This window comes from Lagopus muta, chromosome 2 (genome assembly GCF_023343835.1).
Source record: "Lagopus muta isolate bLagMut1 chromosome 2, bLagMut1 primary, whole genome shotgun sequence".
NCBI lineage: Eukaryota > Metazoa > Chordata > Aves > Galliformes > Phasianidae > Lagopus > Lagopus muta.
Genome location: NC_064434.1, coordinates 61,240,058 through 61,252,596, shown reverse-complemented (window position 1 = coordinate 61,252,596; position 12,539 = coordinate 61,240,058). Strand labels below are relative to the sequence as shown.

The 12,539-nt window shown below is 35.6% G+C and overlaps 1 protein-coding gene across 17 annotated transcripts in view; it reads right to left on the bottom strand.

Annotated features, from left to right (window-relative positions):
* SYNE1 (spectrin repeat containing nuclear envelope protein 1) overlaps window positions 1–12,539 on the bottom strand; it is a 286,028-nt gene that overhangs the window by 123,184 nt on the left and 150,305 nt on the right. For all 17 annotated transcript variants that reach the window (XM_048936121.1, XM_048936120.1, XM_048936124.1 and 14 more), the window contains 11 exons: window positions 12,383–12,536; window positions 12,105–12,248; window positions 11,052–11,216; window positions 9,229–9,546; window positions 8,457–8,612; window positions 7,142–7,312; window positions 6,212–6,538; window positions 4,767–4,919; window positions 3,646–3,813; window positions 2,542–2,718; window positions 1,533–1,679 (listed from right to left, as the gene is read on the bottom strand). In XM_048936121.1, the coding sequence (XP_048792078.1) occupies window positions 1,533–1,679; window positions 2,542–2,718; window positions 3,646–3,813; window positions 4,767–4,919; window positions 6,212–6,538; window positions 7,142–7,312; window positions 8,457–8,612; window positions 9,229–9,546; window positions 11,052–11,216; window positions 12,105–12,248; window positions 12,383–12,536 (2,080 nt within the window). The remainder of the gene's footprint in view (window positions 1–1,532; window positions 1,680–2,541; window positions 2,719–3,645; window positions 3,814–4,766; window positions 4,920–6,211; window positions 6,539–7,141; window positions 7,313–8,456; window positions 8,613–9,228; window positions 9,547–11,051; window positions 11,217–12,104; window positions 12,249–12,382; window positions 12,537–12,539) is intronic.

Below are 12,539 nucleotides of genomic sequence, written 5' to 3'. Positions count from 1 at the left end.
AATGAAATGTAGACTTGAATATTTAACTAGAAAATGTAAAAAATGCAGAAAAGTGTAACTCTAAAAATCTTGATAATCATCATCCACCCAGCAAAGTATTCAGTGACATATACATTATTTAGCTTACGTAACTATAAATTTTTGTTTGATACATATAAAGTTTCAACAAGGTGACTTACATTCCCAAGATGAACGGGAAGCAGAACTTGATCTGATTTATAAATTGTCATGTTGCCTCTATCTACTAAATTCTCCAGCATCTTCCTCATGGAGGATCCAACCCAGTGGCACACCATGCTTTCTCCACATCCTCTGAATCTTTTCCAACCTCCCCAACTTCTATCATTCACAAGATTTGATAACATTATACTGTTGAGGATTCTTCCTCTTGACATTGTCCACAGAAGATCATCTCTCCATATGAAGAGTATCTTCATCCCACATGAAAACGGCAGTATCACTGCCTGACAAGTTGGGCTACAGCAACTAGAGACCAGGGAGGAAGGTGTTTGACCACCTAACCCAGTAGTGGCTTCGTGCGGACAAGTTACATAACAGCAATGTGCTCTTGTGGCAACCCTGAATTACTGCACTAGCAATAAAGCAGGAGAGCAGGCTGATGGAAGGGACTACTCTACATTTACATTATCAGATTGTGCCTGGTGCATTGGGTCCAGTTTCCCTCTTTCTTCACAGAAGAAACATTGGCAAACTGGCACAAGTTCAGCTAAGGGCTGGGGTATATGAAGCTGCAGCACATGGCATTTGGACAAGACTGACAAAAATTAATTTGTCCAGCTTAAAAAAAAAAAGAGAAGTTAGTTACTGTCTCCCAGTAACTTAAAGAGTAGGACAGGTGGGAATAGTATCAAAAAGACAGTAAAATTCTTCCTAAAGGTGAGCAGATAAAGGAGGAAAGGACAATTAAAATCTGCAGTATTTCAAGTATCTCATGGTTTCAAGAGACATGGTGGAAGAGAAAACATCCAATTTCAGCACTTTTCATATCCAACCAGTTTAATTCGAAAACAATGTACAAGTCTGATTGTTACTAAAAATAATCAAGAAATAAAGAAGCCTTTCTTAATGACTAATGTGAGCTGGAAGCAGTTCGATACTCCAACTGGAAACTTGTTTCGGTTGCCTGATAACAGACTCTATGTCCACGGAACTATGAAACCAGATCTCATATAGAAACATTAGTAGGCAAACAGAATGGAAAGCAGACAAGCGGAAGAGATAATATCTCTGCTAAACACAGCCACAGATTATCTGAGCCTGGTTATCTAATTAAAAGGTTATCTAATTACATTCAAATAATGTATTTCTAAGCATTAAGGAGAGCTAACAAAAACTCTGTGATTCTTCACCTAAGGTTATTTTTCCCTCAAGATATTTCTTTTGGATATGCAAATAAACAATCAAGACAAAGAGATCTCTGAGGAGGCTAGAGATAATTTCTATTAATATAGAGCTCTTACCCGAAATCACCTCAATAAGGTTAACAGCATTTTCAACTGCTGAACTTTTACCTGTTTAACTGCATCTGCTAGGCTGAAAGGTGTCCAGGTACTTGGCTTTAGCTCTGACTGTACTGTAGACAGCCAAGTCTGGCACTGTTGTAGGGTATCTTGATGATTGACATGCTTCTGGAGTTCATGTTCCAAACTTTGGTAAACCTAAAGTAAACATTTTGAAAGTTCATTACATTTTCAAACATCACTATTAGCTCCCTACCCACACCTTGCTAACTGCAGGAGAAAAAAAAAATTTTAAAAATGGAAAGAACGGTTAAGATTGTAAAAAATTTGGCTCTTGTATATAGAAATACCAGGAGATGAAAGCTCATCATGAGCACCTTGCTGGATAAAATGGACAGCATTTAAGACATGGCTTCTGAAAAGAGAAAACAGAGATGAAAATGAAGAGCGTTTTCTCAAATTTGTTCTTCATTTTTGCCATTGATCTATTACAAGGTTTTATCTATCTCTACAATTCTTTCTTTTTTTTTCTCTTTTTTTTTTTTTTTCTTTTTATTTCTTTCTCTCTCTTTCTCTGTTTCTGTTATTTGAAACTACGCTGGTCTGATCTCCTAATTGGATTAACAGATTAACAAAATGACCTAACTAGCCCTTCTTAACTGAATATTCTGGTTTTACTAGGAGACAGTATTTCTTAGCACAAAATTAAGAACAGTTATTTATGTATCAGTGTAATTTTCTCCCTAGCTTTGAAATTAGGAATACCTCTATTTTTCTTGGCTGTGACTGCTCAGAAGCTACTGTAATCTGAATATAGTGACTTTGCAGAGATACTAAGTTGGAACTTCTGGCTATTATACAGGTAGTTATGTTGGCTCCAAGGCAACATTTAGATCACAAGGAATTCATCTGTAGCACAATAATGATGAAAGGCTATATTAGTAATGTATAGGCTTGTTTTAAAACAGTTGAATTTTTACCTCTTAACAATCTGCAAGTAATTACAGAAATAATAACATTTGTTATTAAACTGTATTTAAAACAATTTTGAAAGATTTACCCTTTGGGCTGTGCTACATATGGCAGAATAGCTGTCCCTTGTTCCTTGAAGATGGCTTTGTATATTCTGCTTAAATTTCGCTTGAAGATGTTCTGTGCATTGACTGATCAAATAATCACCTTTACTCTTAAGTTTGTTCAAACAGTCTTCAAATCCTGCAATTTCTTCCATGATAGCCTAAGAAATAGATAAAATATTTTTCAAGAGATATTTCAAACTTCAAATATGTTCTACGTCACAGCTTTTTAATGAGCTTATTAAAAGTTAATTGTTCTTTTCTGAAATGGTCTTTCTCTTCAGCTTTGGAAAGAAGTTTTCAGTCAGTGCATATTGCAATAGTCGAGCTATTTGAATTTCAACATAAAAAATATTGCCAACAGTCTGTATGTAGGTATTCTAAAGAAACATCAGTAACACTGTTGAGTATATAAGCATTATATGCTTATGTCCCAAAACAGAGTATTCTGGTGATAATAAAACAAATGAAAATTTATTTTATTATCACCAGAGCTCTACCAACTTCTCGTGTTCTGGTACTGAGGACTAAATCTGATACTGAATCATGTCATATTCAATAAACTCTTTCACAGTAGAAAGACCCTTTGATCCAATTTGGTGGACACAGACTTTTATTCAAAGAGATTATTAAAGGAATAATAAGCTAATTACTATGAGTCAAAAGGTTTCAACATATGCCATTGGAATCTCAGTTTCAAAATGCATGTATGAAGAGAGGGAGAGGATTTAATAACAATAGCAATACTTTGAATAAAATCAGTGGATGAAATGCTATGATCTAATAGAAGAGGAAAAAAAAAAAAAAAAGGTAAAAAATATGTATTTACTTCCTTGAAAGTATCAGAGACAAAAAGGCCTTAGGAGTAAAATGACCCTAATCCGTCTTTTGTGGTCTGTTTATTGGAACTTCTTAGAAAAAAAATCTGAAACAGAATTAACATCAGCGTAAAAAAAGCTCTTGTAGAGGTTCAATTTGATCCAATATACAGTGTTACAATGTAAACATGTAAATCGCATTAATGACACTGTGAAGCAAAAAAGAAAAAATCTAATTTACCAGACAGTTTACCCAAGCAGCAAACTCACCTTGTGGTTGGCTAGTTGCTGAGTGATTATTTCAAGACTATTACTCTCCATTAGGTCAGAGCTAACCAGCTTGCTAGACATATGTAATAACCACTTTTCTCCTTCTTGCAAATCACTGTTGTAATCCTCATGCTCTTTTACTCTCACCTCTAAGGTTTCAACACATGCCTGCAAGTTCACAACAAGCAAATTTAAATGGTAAGTTAAGAAAAATAAAAAAATAAAAATACCAAGATGTTGAAAATACCAAGACGTCGAAAATATAGTAAGTGTTTTTTCCAAATTCGTATTCCTGTGACTGACTGATATGATTGGACAGTTAAAGAAGATATTGAAGAGATTAGCTGAGGGAAGAAAATCTGTGGTACTGAAGTAGCTTTTTATTCAGAATAAAATAACATACTTCAAAAGCAGAGAAAGACAATGAGGATCACATTCCTCTAAAAACAGGAACATTGTCAACTGGCTTTAATTTCAGTTCAACTCAGTTATTACAGACAGTTTGAGAAACTGCACATGGCCAACCAAATGCTACAGTAGAGTCCCTGCTGCTCATAGCATTTGTACATACAGACTGCCTGTGTCTGTAATATGCAAAGTGAGAATAAATACACTGAGCTAAAAATGTGGTTTTAAGCATATTTTTCATTTTAAGAAGGATTTTTTATACACTTTCCTGCATTTAACTCAAGAAAATTATATCTAATAATCTGCTATTAGATGGATTGCTAATTAAAGGGGCTTAGGTCAAGAGTAAGTATTAACATGTTTGCAGAGTGCTTCTTTGCTAGGGCTATAGTGTTAGATCTTTCAAAACATTGTATAAACAGGGACTCATGAATCAATGTTAAATTTATATTGTCCTTGCCGAATTAAATTGTATCTGTCTTGCAGTCCATTTTCTCTAGTGACTTCCATTTATTAACAAGAACTAGATTAAATGAAGTTTGTATGAGGTTTAGCAGAAACATGATTTAAACAAGTACTGAAATCTAAGTGGCTTTCTGTCCATGGTGTGGACAGAAATGTGAACTACTTATGAAATAAGTAGTTAATTTTCTAAAAAGGGGAGAAATTGAGCAATTTGAAAGAACCTTCATTTCTTTTCCCCGACTTTTTACCTTTGTTGCACTGCAGAGTTCGTGGTAATTGCTTTGAAGGTCTTGAATGTTGCTCTTTAGAGTCACATCATTCACCAGATCAAAAAGTGCTTCTCCCTTTTCAATCACCGATTTTATTGAAGGCTCATGGGACAAAATGGTCTGCTGTATGGACTACGGTACAAGCAAGAATAGTAAAACATGTGTTGAGCTCTGAAGATCCATTTCGTTCATTTATCTTTGATCTGAAGCACAGCATTCTACCATGTTAAATATCATCCTTTCCAGATAAGGTAAGCTTCGTCACAATTACTAGACCACATTTTTAAGCCTTGCCCTGGGACAATAGCTTTACAGGCACCTGAGAGCAATTTCTCCCATTGACAGTGCCTAGAAGCATGACTGACAACCTGGGGCTGCTAAAGGACAGTAAACTATTATGTGTGAAAGGGCATTAGGGATAAAACTTGCTCAAATTCTGCAAACAGGTGGGCAATAAGATATTGCTACATCCCTGCTCATAGAGAAATAACAATACAGATGAGTGCATAAAGCTGTACTCTTGGGTGTATTCAGTTTGAGTTCTTATTATGCCATTGTTCTATCCTTGGGTCAGACAATATGGCCTATGGCAGCATCTATGAAATTACAGTGAGACACTAGCTCCATGAAAATGTAGCAAACAAGCACAGAGATGTACCATATGATTTTGAATATTTAAGCTTGGAGGATGGGGGAAAGGGCAGGAGAAGCTGCTTGAAGAGAAAGCCTTGATGCTGTGCAAATTATGCTCAGCAACAGCAAAAACATCAGTGTTGTTATCAACACTGTTTTAGCTATAAATATTAAGCACAGAGCTGTAAAGACTAGTGTGAGGAAATTTAGCTCCATTCCAGCCAGACTCAGCACACATATAATGAAAAATCTGGAACCCTGGAGTATTTCACAAAAGCATTATTAAAAGAGCCAACAATTACTTTGTCAATTATTTTCTGGGGGTGGAGGGAAGACGCTTCATTAAAATGCAAAATAAAAACAGAGGAGGCCACAGAAGCTGACTGTCCTGGGAGTCAGTTGAACTGGGACCACCAGCTTTAACCAAAAAGCTCATAAAACTAATGCAGCCTGAAGGAGTATCTGCAAAGACGACCAATTATTTTTCATCCTTGCTTAAAAGGCAGTTAACTCTGCCGACATTAATGGAATTCATCATATGGGTGATAGGTAAGTAAGATTAGAATTTTCAAATGCAGAAGCCTTACTAAAATACGGTCACTGAAAATCTATGTACTCATTCTTCTTCAGATATCAAATAATGCATGTTTTCACATTAACACTGCTTTTAGAGATTCAGATCAGAGGTATAAATCTATTGAGGAAACTCGAACAGACATTTGCATCGGAAGATTTATTGAGAGTCTCTGTCAAAATTCATTAAATACTATGATAATACAATCACTTTTTACCTTGTATTTAGACAACTGGGCCTTTTTCTCATAGAGTTCACACTTTGGCTCCACTGGTGTATGCAACATGACTTGGTACTCTGTGAGCCACTGGGTTTGTGCCCTGTACTTGTCTGAGAACTCCTTTGCCAGCTGAAGGCACTTCTCTGAAGTCACGTGCTCTTTCCTGATTGAACCAGCTAAATCTTCAAGCTGTTCCACATGATCTCCAATTTCTTTTCTTAAGCAGTCAACATCATTTTCTTCCATGTATTTTATAGCTCGCTCCCCCTTCTCACGGGCAGATTTCAGTAAACTGTGGCCTATGTCCATATCACTCAAAAGCAGCTGTGAAGAAAATTAGTTAAGAGAAAATTTATGCAAGCTCTTCTCTCTTTTATTCCTTGCAATTTTATTATCAGTGAGAGCATAACAGTTGTTTGGTTTTTGTTATTGGTTTTTAAGGACACAAGGAATTGTTAGTGAAATCAAATGGTCTTTTCATTACAAAACTACCTGGTGCAAGGCTGTGATAAACTAGAAGGAAGCAGAAAGAAAAAAAAAAAAAAAAATTAGCCTTACTGCAGTTACTTCAATGATGAGAAAGAGAATGTATTTCTTGCCACGATATGTACTGGTTTAAAATTTACATGACAGGATGAGTTGGGAAGGAAATGTATTTAAGCTTTAAATGAAACAAAATATACAGAAACATTCCTTATGGAAAGTATCATGTTATTTAAGACTATCCATAACCTCAACAACCAAAGTGTGATGTAATGTGATATGAGAACACAAAGCTTTATACTGGATGATCTTTATCTTCTTTATTTCTGTGGGCAAGGTGAAGTTAGGATTTTGAGCAGCGGTTAAGATACGTGTCAAAACATGGGCATTTTTTGGTGAACAGAAACTGAAGACAAACAATAGCTGTGTCCAACAAAGCTGTACCTCTAGTTTCTGCACTTTTTTCTCCATTGCTGTTTTATCCAACACATCAAACTTGGTGATCACATTTCTGAAGTCCTTGTTAGTAGCTCCATACCAATTTTTGTAAGCACTAAAAGCCAATTCTGACTCCTCCATACTGCGTATCTCTTCTTCCAAAAACTTTGTTTGTTCCTTCAAAACAGATATAGAGGTTAGAGGAAGAAACAAGGACCATCTTGATGTTTATTACTGATATTGACTAGAGATTGCAATAGACTGCCATTTATTAATGAAACCTGCTATACTAAGAAATTAAACACAATTTTTGAGTCCTTAATACTGAATGGATAATTATCACTGAAGTCTTCTCAGAGTGTACTTATCACAGTTGTTAATACTAAAACTGGGTTAATCCTAAGCAACTGAAAAGTTACTTCTATATTGCAACTTCTGTTGTGGCTCATGATTATATAGTATCTTACAGTGTCTGACTAAACATTTTACCTTACCAAATTTCCCATACCTATGTCTCTCAATGATAACCTGAAAAACATTTCCCCAGTCACAAATCAGTATTTAAATCTCCTGAATTCTGAATTTCTCCCCTGATACTATCAAAAAAAGATTACTAATCATATGTGATCAAATCTGAATATACTTAGAAGGTTTTTAATATCATTCTCTAACACATTTAGTCCAATGTGTGCCTGCTTGTGTGTATATTTATGTATGTGTACACATAAATACATGTGTGAGCATATATGTTTATATAAATACATTGATAAAAACATTTGTCACAGTTTCCATAGGTATATCGTATCTCATGACATCATGCAGTGAACTGAAGGAATCAGGAGGGCTGCTGAGGAATTACAGGAATTACAGTTCCTGTATTACTGAAGTTTCCAGAGTGCTCCAGTCCTTCCCACGTGGTCTCTGGGAAGAAGGGATATAGCGATGTGAGGATGTCCCTTTTTCTGTTCTGATTGAACTTGCAGTGTGCTTTGGAGATATTTTCTCTTTCCCATTTGTTTGATTCATTACTCTCGGTGCCTTTCACACTGTGTTATATCACATTCCTTTACCATTTTTAGTAAAATAGTTTCTCTTTATCTCAACTCACCCTTCTTACTTCTCTGCCAGCTTCTGGCAGAGGAAGGCTAAGGAGGGCCCAGCTAACCTGTCACAGACCAAAGGTCCTTGACTATGACAACATTATATTATGTAGTCTACAGTAATGATAAAGTTTGATCAAGTTTAATTATGAAATTCAATCTATATTTGCTTCTTAGCTGACAATTTATGATGTGTTAATGAATTAACTTTCGTAACTTACCAATATACGAAGAAGAAGAGTTTGATATCGAGATGTAAGCTGTGTAGCCTGGCTTCCCATTCCACTGGTAGTGAGACCTTCCTCTAGTATTTGTTGAGCTAATATCCCAACTTCCTCCACATCATCTTTGTATATTGTAATTTCTTCATGCCATTTCTATGACAAAAGACATAATCCAGTTTATATGGCTAATTCAAATGATTTAAACACAACAGGAATTTAGTTGCAACTAGGAAATTACTGAAGGGAAAACAAATATATGATTATAAATACGGAGCTGCAACAATATTGTCTCCATTTTATTGCAGTACATTTAGTATTTTTTTCTGAATAATAATAGAAACGCAAGCTGGATTTCCTGTGGTTTTTATGTTGTCTACATTTTAAAAGAGACTGTAAAACAGAACCTTAAATCTTTACTGGTCTACTTCCTGTGTTTATTTAGGACAATGTCTTCTCCTTGTAGTGACAAAGAAATACTGCTACATCAGTACAGCAAAGAATTCAAAACATAGTTCATTACATTTTACTTTTGTTATTGTGTTAACTCTTTCTTTCTTCAGGATCCATAATGTCTTTACATTCCACAGAGCATATGAATTCCCCATCTCCTTATGAGATTTCAATGTTGGTACAGACATATTTTAATTAGTAAAATGGGGGAATGCACTCAGAATTTATTGAAAGATTTTCTGGAATTTTGACAGTAAGCACTGATGCAGAAAACTCACATGGTATTTTGTTTCAGGAATTCCTTAACTATATTATTTACCTTCATTTGTTGAAGCTGCATCTCTTTTGTTGCTCTACCAGACTGCCTTCCAGTCCTGATATCAACTTTCTCCTCCAGTTCTGTTATCCAGTCATTAACCTTCTGAAATTTTTTCTCCATTAACCTCAATCTGCTAACAGTAGCATTTAATTGGCTTCTTGCTTCACAAAGATTGTGCTGATAAACTTGCCAGTCCTGCCGTATGGATTCCAAGGCTCTGTCTTCTATCTGCGGCATGCCCCAAGGAATCACCTCTTCTCTGGCACGGACAGCAGCATTCAGTAATGCTTGCCCCTCTGCACAGCAGACCTGCAGCTCCTGTTAAGGCAGAGTTATGGATACACGCTTACATTAACAATTTTTATCACACGTTTCACATGAAGTCCTGGTTCTACTGCAGACAAAAACAGTTACCTCAAGTGAAACAGTCATTACTTTTAGGGCTCTATGGTTGAAGACACATTACACTAAGAAGAATTTGATGGCATGATCACTTAAAAAGCAAATCCAGTATTGGTATTAGGGACAAATAAATTCTAGAAAATTTTTGACAGCATATGCATTAAACTCCTTCTCCTCCTAATCTTTTATGAGTTCTGAAACAGTAGCTGCCTGAGTTGTCATGACAGCCTGCAATCCATTCATCATAAACTTAAATTCAAAGGTTTCCAGCTGTGTCAAAGGCACTCTGAGACTAACTCAGAAATTACATCTGTAATAAAAGCAAGGAATAAGGTGAGGCTTCTTTCAAAAATTAACATACTTACTTATTTATATATACGTTTGATATACTATTCCAAAATAATTCTTTATACATTCTTCTGGATATACATGACTTTTTCATGTTTATTAGAACTTCATTAGAAAGTATGCCAATCTGCTTAGGAAACAGTATTCTACATCATAACATCATGTAGTGCACTGGGAGTTAAAAGAGTTAATGCTTCAGCTCAGTGGACTGCCTATCTTCTGATTACCTGGTTCTCAGAAGAGAACAACATATCCCAGAGGACTGTTCACTGTTCTGTTTCCATTTTCTATTCATAGGGAAAGATAAAACTGCCGGTCAATCATGAGAAGTTCCCTCAAACTTTCTGATCATCTCTGCAGTGTGTGTACTTCCTAGCCGTCTCTCCTTCAGCACTAGCATAAGGCCTTCAGTTTTTGAACACACTTTCTCTCATTTAATTTGAATTAGCTTTGATTCCAACTATATTTTATTATATTGTGCTATCTTGCATTTTGATATCATATTTAGTAAATCAACCTTCCTCCTCAGATGGTTGCCACTGTTTTGTTTTTAGGCCCATCTACTTACCCTTTTCCCATTTTCTCCTTTCCCAGGCTATGGGTTAATGGGTCCCCCTGCCCCATTAGTCATGGAACGAGGCTGAACCAGCCCATAAACTGTTGACACCATCAGAGGCAATCTAGATAACCAGAACTGCCTGAAGTAGGCAAGTAAGTATTGCTTATAATATTGGACTGTAAGCAACAGAAGATGGAAACTCAAAGAAAATAATACTTTTGATACGCTATGAAACAGAGGAAAAAGAAAAGGTAGTATCTGCAGTGCAGACCAACATCTAAAAAAATTCAGTACTTACAAAAAAGTATTAACATGACTGAAGAATTAATTAGAAGTCTGATACTTTCTGGAAATGAATGTCAGCATTTGTGCTGGCTTTACTGGATCCAAATTTAAGCAAAAAATTGCTTAGATATAATGTGCTCTCAAGCTGCTCTCAAGTAGAAAAAAAATGAATTGTTAAGGATAATATTATTCCATTATTGTTTTAGTTACAATGTCACACACGCTGTACCTGTAGGTCTCGGAGTGTTGCCTCTTGTTTCTGGGCATCACCTTCAAGGTGTGATAAGCAGCTAAGTTTTTCCTGTTCCTCCTCCAGCCATGTTTCAAATGCCTTCAGATTTCTTTGATACCCTTGATGTAAGTTAAGCAATTCTTCAGCTTTTTTTACTGCCTCCTATTTGTAAAAAATATTTACAGATATGTATCTTAGAGTATCAATGAACCAAGAAAATATAAATCCAGTAATGACATCAAGGTGAAGAGTTTTTATCTTACACTGAGTTTTCCTAAAATTCACGTGTCTGCATTCTGAGGATGGCTTGATCAAAAACAAGGAAAGAGAGCTCAAATGTGAGCATACATATATTTATTCTTAAAGATTTGTCATCTAAGCTTGTTATTTGTGAGATTTACTCTGTGATCACTAGTAAGTAACAATCCAGAGTATAAAAACAAAACTGTTTAATTTTTACACTGATTTAAGTTAATTTTACTGAGGTTGTCAAGAAGAGCTTAGAATTTTTTTCTGATCTCTTAAATAAATAGATAAACTTCACTTTATCTGTGTGTGCTCTAATCTTTTCCAGAATGGAATGGACCCACAAGGATCATCAAGTCCAACTCCTGTTGAATCTTTTGGCATTACAGTCAGTTTGCTTGGTAATAATGCTTGTGTTCAGCAGTAAAATTCTTGAACCATCAAAACCTTTAGGTTTACTTGATTGTCTAACTACATTTATTGCAAAACTTTATTATTATTATTTATGCAAACTAGAGGTATTCAGATATGCTTCCAACTTTTCAGTCACAATGAGTAAAATCATATTTAAACTAAGTCAGTTAGACTTTTGACAGAGATTTCCTCAAGCTATTAACGTGAGTAATTTTTCAGATTCAGATCTTTAGAACCTTTCTAGAAAGATTTGAAGCTCAGGGGTACAAACACTAAGTGGTCACATACGTTAAGTTATAGCTTCTTCCAAACTCTTAATTTAACTGTAATAAATTAAAAAAAAAAAAAAAAAAAAAAAAAAGAGAGATGTGCTATAAAGAAAAACTGTACCCTTGTTCTGTCTTTGAGCAACTTATATCGCTCCTGAAGTTCCTGGAGTTCAAGCTGAGTGACATAATGCTCAGCCATTCCACTGCCTTTTACTTCAATCGTCTCCAACAGACTGCTGTGACTCAACACTTCTTCACTAAGTAGCTGTAAAATCAGAAGAGAATGATGCATTTAAGAATGAGCAGCATTAAAACGAACTACAGATTAATCTTGCAGTTAGTCAGCCTTTTTCGTTGCTGGTATGTGTTTGTTATTGATTCACTGTAAAGCAAACATACCTTTGCTTTGCTGAGGGCAGCTGCTTTTTCCCTCAGTTCAGCACACTGCCTTTGAGAAGAATTCATGCTTGCTTCTACTTTATCCATCCAGCTGGTAAACTGGCGAACATCATCCTGGTAACTTGTCCATTTGGAGAGAGCTCCTTCCAGTTGACTG